The sequence below is a fragment of the Coregonus lavaretus genome, assembly GCF_964263955.1.
Source record: "Coregonus lavaretus genome assembly, contig: HAP1_SCAFFOLD_4305, whole genome shotgun sequence".
NCBI lineage: Eukaryota > Metazoa > Chordata > Actinopteri > Salmoniformes > Salmonidae > Coregonus > Coregonus lavaretus.
This window is the reverse complement of record NW_028160662.1, coordinates 41710-50954: the sequence shown is the minus strand read 5'-3', so window position 1 is coordinate 50954 and position 9245 is coordinate 41710. Positions and strand designations below refer to the sequence as shown.

At 48.4% G+C, this 9245-nt stretch overlaps 1 protein-coding gene across 1 annotated transcript; it reads right to left on the bottom strand.

The window, feature by feature from the left end:
* Nucleotides 1-267: 267 nt before the first annotated feature.
* LOC311121585 (glutamate receptor ionotropic, kainate 5-like) lies at nt 268-855 on the bottom strand (the record flags this gene model as incomplete). The annotated part of the gene is made up of 2 exons (XM_084196045.1): nt 701-855; nt 268-432 (listed from the first exon to the last, which is right to left on the bottom strand). Coding segments are annotated over exons 1-2 (277 nt in total), but the record flags the coding sequence as incomplete, so codon positions are not given.
* Nucleotides 856-9245: the final 8390 nt, after the last annotated feature.

The window sequence follows — 9245 nt, the reverse complement described above, 5'->3', positions numbered from 1 at the left end:
GGTATTACTGGTCAGTACTGATATTACTGGACAGTACTAGTCTGTACAGGTCAGTACTGGTATTACTGGTCAGTACTGGTCTGGACTGGTATTACTGGTCTGTACAAGTGTCTGTGGTCGTGTAACAGTTTGTACTGGTCTCTACTGAGTCTGCACAGGTCAATACTGGTTTGTACTGGTCTGTACTCATCTTTACTGGTCTCTCCTGGTATTACTGGTCTTACTAGTCAGTACTGGTCTGTAGTGGTCAGTAGTGGTGTTACTCACTGGTGTCAGTGGTCTCGTACTGGGAGTCCCTCTGCAGTTCGAATATGTCCACCTCCACGCGGGCTCTGGCCCCTCCCTCCATCACACTGTTGATGTTCTCCCTGGCCAGGGCCAGAGCCAGCCGCTCCCCACGCCCACACACTGACTGGTCATCCAGGATCGCAGCTACATGGGGAGGGAGGGGAGACGTAGATATGGAGCGAGAGAAAACATTTTTGTTACACACCATTAGACAGTAAGACAAAAAGAGTAGAGACAAGCAAAGTATTTATGAGGGGTGTGAAGGGCAGGTGAGTGAATGGGTGTGCCCTGGTGGGCAAGGGGGAGGAGGGGGGTGAGACACCGGGGGAGGAGGGGGAGACAGACACCTGAGGGTGCTCAAGGGATGGAAGGAGGGAGGGATGGATGGATGGATTGATAGATAGACACTCACCCATCCGGACAGAGGAGAGCAGGGTGGCCTGGCTTCCGGAGCGTGGTGCCATGGTAACTAGCAGGAAGGAGGAGAAGTGTATCGACAGCAGCAGCGCTGGCAGAGCCGGCATCTTCTACTGCTCCTCATGGAGAACGGTCTGCTGGCTGCCTGCTCGCCACCTACATGATGGGAGAATACCTTACAATCACAAAATATACACAAACACACAGAGACACACTCACAAACACACACACTCACAAACGCACGCACACACACACACACACACACTTACATACACACACAATCGTTCACACTCTGTGAACACATCTGTAGCTCCAACGATCTCTATTTAAAGAGCTTGTTACGATCACACGAAACCCACACATGAAACCCACACACAAACACACACAGCTCTGCTCTGCCTGCTCCAAAACCACCCTCACTCACTCTGAGTGACAACCCCCGTTCTAAGTGACAGTTTAATGTGTGTGTGAAAACAGACAAGAAGATGATGGGTGTGTGTAGTGTATAGCGTCTCGTTTCTGCTGGTCATGACCCTCAGTTTGACCTCTGAGATGGAGAAGTGTGTGACGTGTGTGTGATGTGTGTGTGTGTCTGGTATCTGTGTGAGTTGGAGATGAGTCACCTTTGACCCTGTAGGCACAACACAGCAGCTTGACTGCTTCTATCTGACCCCAGGGAGGTGAGGATATTTCTCCTTTCCATCTCTCTTCCCTCCCTCCTTGTCTTCATTTTCCCTTCACGCTTTTCTTTTTTACTCTCCCTCCATTTCTCCCTCTCCCCCTTAGCTCTCCATTTCTCCTCTCCCCCTTAGCTCTCCATTTCTCCCTCTCCCCCTTAGCTCTCCATTTCTCCCCTCTCCCCCTTAGCTCTCCATTCTCCCTCTCCCCCTTAGCTCTCCATTTCTCCCTCTCCCCCTTAGCTCTCCATTTCTCCCTCTCCCCCTTAGCTCTCCATTTCTTCCTCTCCCCCTTAGCTCTCCATTTCTCCCTCTCCCCTTAGCTCTCCCTTTCTCCCTCCCCCCTTAGCTCTCCCTTCTCTCTCTCCCCCTTAGCTCTCCATTTCTCCCTCTCCGCCTTAGCTCTCCATTTATTTTATTGTTCTCTCACGTCAAGTATCTGTCTGACTTCATCCTACCCTCCTGCTCCACACGCACCCTTCACTCCTCCAGGTCCATCTCCCTTCAGCAGCCCACAGCAGACTAAACACTACAGGTGACAGGGCTTTCAGTTGTGCGACCCCTCGGCTGTGGAACACACTTCCAGTCACTGTCAGGGCTGCAGAGTCTCTGGCCTCGTTTAAGGTGCAGCTAAAGACTGAGCTGCTCAGAAAAGCTTTCAAGGACCTATGTTAATTCAGTTCTCTTGTCCACTGGATCTGATGCCTTGGATGTGAGAAAAGCACTTTACAAATTATAAGGAATTATTATTATTATCACTCACCTTTCTCCCTGCCATTCCCTTGCATGAGTCAGTGTGTCAGTGAGTGTGTATGTGTGAATGTGTGTGTGTGAGTGTGAGTGTGGTGTGTGGGGTGAGTGTGAGTGTGAGTGTGTGTGTGTGTGTGTGTGTGTGTGTGTGTGTGTGTGTGTGTGTGTGAGTGTGAGTGTGAGTGTGTGTGTGTGTGTGTGTGTGTGTGTGTGTGTGTGTGTGTGTGTGTGTGTGTGTGTGTGTGAGTGTGTGTGTGTGTGTGTGTGTGTGTGTGTGTGTGTGTGTGTGTGTGTGAGTGTGGTGTGTGTGAGTGTGTGTGAGTGTGTGTGTGTGGTGTGAGTGTGAGTGTGAGTGTCTCTAATGTTCCATCAGTTCACACTGTTCCTGTCATTAGGCTCAGGTAGCGTTGACATCTGAACACTGAAGCTGTTATGCAAGAGGTTACACACACAGACATCACAGTGAGACCACTGCCACATGATGCTCTGTCACCCTGCCACATTGCTCTCTGGATCTGACTGAGTTGTGTAATAAAGTGTGTCCTGTGATATATTGTATTTCCTGTATTGTCAGCAGACACCGTGCAGTACCACATGCATCTATTCTAAAGAACTGGACCTGGAGTCACAACAGCTGCTCCCTTTTTGATCCATCTATCTTCACAACGCCAGAGTCTGTGTGTGTTGGGGAGTCTGTGTGTCTCAGTCTGTGTTGGGGAGGGGGTCTGTGTGTCTCAGTCTGTGTTGGGGAGGGGGTCTGTGTGTCTGAGTCTGTGTGTGTTGAGGGAGTCTGTGTGTCTCAGTCTGTGTTGGGGAGGGGGTCTGTGTGTCTCAGTCTGTGTTGGGGGGGGTCTGTGTGTCTCGGTCTGTGTTGGGGAGGGGGTCTGTGTGTCTGAGTCTGTGTTGGGGGGGGGGGGGGTCTGTGTGTCTGAGTCTGTGTGTGTTGGGGGGTCTGTGTGTTTCAGTCTGTGTTGGGGGGCGGTCTGTGTGTCTCAGTCTGTGTTGGGGGGGGGTCTGTGTGTCTCAGTCTGTGTTGGGGGGGTCTGTGTGTCTGAGTCTGTGTGTGTTGGGCGGAGTCTGTGTGTCTCAGTGTGTGGGGGGGGGGGTCTGAGTTGGGGGGGGGGGGGGGTCTGTGTGTCTGAGTCTGTGTGTGTTGCGGGGTCTGTGTGTCTCAGTCTGTGTTGGGGGGCGGTCTGTGTGTCTCAGTCTGTGTTGGGGGGGGGGTCTGTGTGTCTCAGTCTGTGTTGGGGGGGGTCTGTGTGTCTGAGTCTGTGTGTGTTGGGCGGAGTCTGTGTGTCTCAGTGTGTGAATGTGGGGGGAGTCTGTGTGTCTGAATGTGTGTATGTGGGGGGAGTCTGTGTGTGTATCGGTGTGTCACTATCCATGCCTGTGTGTGCGTGCCAGCCCATGTATGTGGGAACGCGTGTGTGTTTGCAGTACAGTGTGTGTGTGCGTGTGTGTGTGTGCGTGATGGCATATTGATCGAGGGCAGCTGAAGTGGCAGTCAATCAAAACAATGGGGGATCTGTCAGCATTCCACAGGATGCTTCTGATTGGCTATTACCAGGGAGCAGATTGCCCTGATGACCAATAAGGTCTTGGCTGAGCCCATGAGCGTGATCAATGATTGGATGGAGTCTGTGCTTTTTCACTGTTATTGAGAGCTATTGACAGGACTGTAGAGAGAAGATTAGTCCACATCTACACCTTTCCATCTGTCTCCAAGGCCTGGAGGAAAGACACAAGGAGAGAAGGAGAGAGAGAGAGAGAGAGAGAGAGAGAGAGAGAAGGAGAGAGAGCTAGAGAGAGAGCGGGAGAGAGAGAGAGAAGAGAGAGCTAGAGAAAGAGAGAGAGAAGAGAGCGCTAGAGAGAGAGAGAGAAGAGACAGAGTGCAGTGTTTTATGTCTGTGGTACATTGTATTCTCTGTTCTTCTTAGGGTCTCCCTCTGCTAGTAGCTGTAGGACTGTATCATCCTAGACAGTGTTACAATCACCCCTATACCACTGTGAGAGTGTGTGTGTGTGTGTGTGTGAGAGAGAGAGTGTGTGTGCATGTATGTGTGTGTATTGTGTACGCCCTTCTACCCACACTTTAATTCAGCTCCCTGCTGTAAGTCACCCTGGTTGCTGGCACCAGCACTGCATAGATATACAGCAGATGAAGAATGCATGAATATCCACAGTGTGTGTTGAGCTGAATCTCAGGAGTGAGAGAAAGAACTACATTTTACATTTACATTTTAGTCATTTAGCAGACGCTCTTATCCAGAGCGACTTACAGTTAGTGAGTGCATACATTATTTTATTTTTTCATACAGTCCCCCCGTGGGAATCGAACCCACAACCCTGGCGTTGCAAACGCCATGCTCTACCAACTGAGCTACATCCCTGCCGGCCATTCCCTCCCCTACCCTGGGCCAATTGTGCGCCGCCCCATGGGTCTCCCGGTCGCGGCCGGCTACGACAGAGCCTGGATTCGAACCAGGATCTCTAGTGGCACAGCTAGCACTGCGATGCAGTGCCTTAGACCACTGCGCCACTCGGGAGGAACTACACTTCCCAGAGTGCACCAGCAGCAGAAAACCGGCTGCTTGTCACCTGATCAATCATTTTCACTGATTTGGAGCACCTGTGAAGGCATGGAGGAGCTCAGTCATTCAGAAGAACAAACTTCAGAGAGAAGACTCCAAGTTCACTCACAGGTTCAGTCCAAAGACGCCAATGGTAAAAGGCTTAAATGGTTAATTCATTTAAGTTATTTAGAATGTTTATTTAAATGTTTAAACTAATTTAAGTTCATTAAAATGTTTAATTTAAATGGTAACTTTTTGTTCTGTATTTAAAGGTTTACAACCTAATTTACTGGCTAATTTACTGGACAGACCAATCAACTGAAAGCAAACTAAAAATAAAAAAGATTGAGTCGTAAATTTGAGTTGTCCCTGTGTCCTTTGGATGGTGAACAAGAGGAGGACTTGACAGTTGTAAACCACGCGGAGCGGCCTGGCCCTGAGGATAAACGGCTTCAGATCCAGAAATAAGCTGTTGACGCAGAGGAAGTCAAGATGGCGGAAGATGTCCTGGGGAAGTCGGTCCAGCAGCTCAAAAAGGAGAGGACCACTGCAAAAAGCAGCTTCACCAGACAAGCCAACTTCATTTCAAGAGGAGCAAGCAGCATGCTTCAAGTGGAGTTAAAGGAGGAATTCGATAAGCTTTCAGATTGTTTCAGACAGATGCTCGATGCCAACGATGACTACAGGATTGGACTGGAGGCTGACATGACTGAGGATAAGGAACCAGGTCTTAATGAACAGCAAGAGGCTGACATTGATAGATCTGTAAATGAAGGTGAAACAAAGTTGGCGGAGATAAGAGACATTGTTCAAACAAACCTGTGGTCGAGGTATGGAAGGAGTGAACTTCTTGTGGCAATCCTGGAAGCAGAAAAAGCCAATGATAAAGCGGCTGATGTACCTGTGGAAAGAGCCAATTTAGAGGGCTATGAAGTGCACCTCGCTCTCTTGGACAAGATAATAAAAGAGGCCATCTCAGCAATGTCAACATGGGAGCGATGGATCCCTGTAGAATTAAAGGACGAATTAGATGGAAGAGTCAAGGACGTAAGAGCATTCTACTACAGGCTTGAGTTAAGGAGACCTGAATTTGCCACTGCACGGACAATCAATGAGCAAGGCACAGGAGTGAAGCTACTACCCCAACCGGCAACATCCACACCAATAGTGAGAATCAAGCCAATCTCTCTACCTATCTTCAATGGAAGCAAGAGAGAATATCACAGATGGAGGAAAGACTGGGAAAGGCTACAAAAGCAGGGAGAGCCATCCGGATCAACTGAAGTTAAGAAAATTCAACTCCTGGAGAGTGTGGATGACAAAATCTCAAAAGACCTCAGACTTTCAACCTACACCACTGCCGATGACATGTTCAGAGTCCTGGAGAACAGGTATGGCAACAAGTCAACAATTATAGTGGAAATCCTGGAAGAGCTGGAGAAGATGCCACATGTGAAAGGGAACCAACCAAGAAAGGTCATTGATCTCATACAGTCAGTGGAGAAGGCTCTAGCAGATCTCACAGAGTTAGGAAACTCTGGAGCCATAAATAACCCACTGGTAATTAGATCCATTGAAAGCAAGTTGACTTCATTAAAAGAGACTGGGTGATGTTCATGGTTGAACCCAGAAACAATGTCACATCAGACAACCACTTTGTCATGCTCTTGAAGTTCCTGAAAAGTCAAGAAGAAATACTAGAGAGACTCGAACAGCTCAGAACTGTGGAGAAGGTGGAAAAATCAGATCGTTTGGACAAGAAGTATGACAGAAAGAGCTTGATGAGGTATGTGGTGTATGTGGTGATAGTGGGCACAACAACAAAATCTTCTTCTGTAGAAAGTTCAAAAGACTTAAGCTACCTGAAAAGAAAACTGTATTGAGAAAGCTGGGAGCATGCAGAAAATGTCTCGGATGCCATGATGAAGATGGATACTGCAGAGACACTTTCCTATGCAGAAACAAAGACTGTAAAAGGGAAGGTGGTGCCCCAGACCACCATTTTTTCCTCTGCCCAAAAGGAGAAGTCAAAAGAGGGGAAGAGAGAAAGAGTGGAAAAGACGGCAAAGGTGAAAGCAAGCTAACGGAGGAACAAGAGGAGATCTTGTCTGAACTTTCCCAGGAAATGGCAGATCGATGCAGAAAGGCTTTCACCAACACTAACAAAACCGCAGTGACACTCGATGCTTCAGGCCAGTCTGAGCTACCGCAGAGAAATGGGCTCTCTGAACTTCCTGTCATCAAGATGTTGATGCAAGTCACGGCAAACGCAAGGCAGAAGATTGGGACTTTAATTGACCTTGCTTCAGACACAAACTACATTACCCATAAGGCTGCTGAAAGACTGAGGTTAAGACATGAGAAGATAACTTTAGTTGTGCATGGGGTTGGTGGTATGACCATGGAGGTGAACACACAAAGGTATCTCCTCAAAGTCAGAGTCAAGACACCTAAAGGGACAGAGAGAGCTCATGAAATGGTCTGCTACGGCTTGAATGAAATCGCCAGAGTGCATCAAGTAATTGAACCTGAGAAGTTGAAAAAATTATTCCCAGAAGTCAAACTTACAGAATTGGAAAGGCCAGAAGACGTTGAACTTCTCATTAGCCACCGAGAGGGAAGACTCGCTCCCCAGGGGGTAAAAATCATTGGAGACCTTGTCTTGTGGGAGGGTCCATTGGGGAAAACAGTGGGTGGAGCACATCCCGACTTATTTGAAGAAGTGGAGGTTGCAGCATATGAGTCCAAAACACACTTTGCTCGCTCTATGAGGACAGCAGCTGTCAAATATCAAGAAATCACAAGTCCAACAACTGACACAGCCCAGCTACAGCAGGAGGATGTGACTCAGACCAAATGTACAGCTGCCAGTAACCGTGAGTTCCTTGAGTGGTGGCACTGGGACAGCATCGGAGCTGCATGTGAGCCAAGATGTGGAGGATGCTGATGTGGAAACTGTCCACCAGGAGGAAAATAAATGACCCTGGCAGAGGAGAGGGAACTGGAGATCATTAAAGAAGGCCTCACCTACAAGAAGGGGGATGCTCACACACCGGCTCCACATTGGGATGCAAAGTATCCTTGGACGGTAGATCCAGCCTCTCTCCCGAACAACAAAAGTGCAGTCCAGGCTTGTTTCTTAAGGATGGAAAAAGCAACTAAGCAGAGAGCCAAACTGGAAAGTCGCATATGCTACCCAGATCCATGAAATGGTCGAGCGAGGCGCAGCCATAAAACTCACCAACAAAATCATGGACGAGTGGAACGGACCAGTGTGGTACGTAAGCCACCTGGTGGCACCAAACCCTCATTCGGTGACAACACCGGTTCGTATTGTATCTAATAGTAGCCAGAAATACAAAGGCGTGGGTATGAATGATCTTCTTCTGAAGGGACCAGACGTTCTCAACCCTATAAGAGCTGTCTTGCTGAGGTTCAGAGAAGGGACGTATGCATCTCTAGGAGACATCAAAAAGATGTACAACTCTGTATGGCTGGAGGAGCGTGAGATGCATCTTCACAGGTTCCTCTGGAGGGACAGCCCAGATGAAGAGATAAGTGAATATGCAATAACCAGAGTCAACATTGGGGACAGACCTGCTGGTTGCATTGCTCAGTTGGCTATGAGGGAAACAGCACGTCTGCCCAACTTTCTTCACTTGGAGGATGAGCGCAGAGTCATTGAAGAGGACAGTTATGTGGATGACCTCTTAACCTCCCAAAATGACCTGGATAAACTTGACAAGATCACAGCAAATGTCGAAGAGATCTTGAAAGCTGGAGGGTTCTTCCTCAAACCATGGGTCCGGTCAGGGCAAAGTGGGAGGCAAGGAATGGAGATGGAGGTTCTAACAAAGACACAAAGTAAAACCTTAATTCTTCCAAATCAAATGAGGGACGAAGACAACAAAGCCTTGGGTATCGGCTACCAAATGGATGAAGACAAGCTCTACATGTTAACCTCAGTTAACTTTTGGAAAACATCTTCTCAAGGAGGAGGTGAGAACTGAGACACCTAACCCACTGACTAGGAGGGCTCTCTTAAGCCAAGTGGCTGGACTGTACGACCCAATTGGCTTAGTTACACCTGCCAAACAGAAGGGAGCAATTCTTGTTCGAAAAGCATTCTAAGAGGGAGGGGGTGGGAAACTAACCCAAGAAACCTGGGACCAACCTCTCTCAGAAAGCCTCAGAGAAGAAGCCATCCAGCTTTTTGAAGAATATGTGCAGCTTGGAGAGGTGAAATTCCACAGGAGCCTCACACCAGCTGGCTGGGAAGGGAAACCTTGGGGCATCACATTCTCTGATGGAAGTGACAAAACCTATGGAGCTGTGATGTACTTAAGATGGGAGACAAGTCAAGGCACTAAAGTTCAATTCGTTGAATCAAAAGCCAAGCTGACACCCCTGGATCAGAAGGGAGAAGCTGTAAAAGCTGAGATCTGTGGTGCTGTCTTCGCAGTCAGGATCAGGAAGTATGTGGAAAAGCATGCTCGAATGAAGATCGAGAGATGGTTCCATCTACTTGACAGTCAAACGG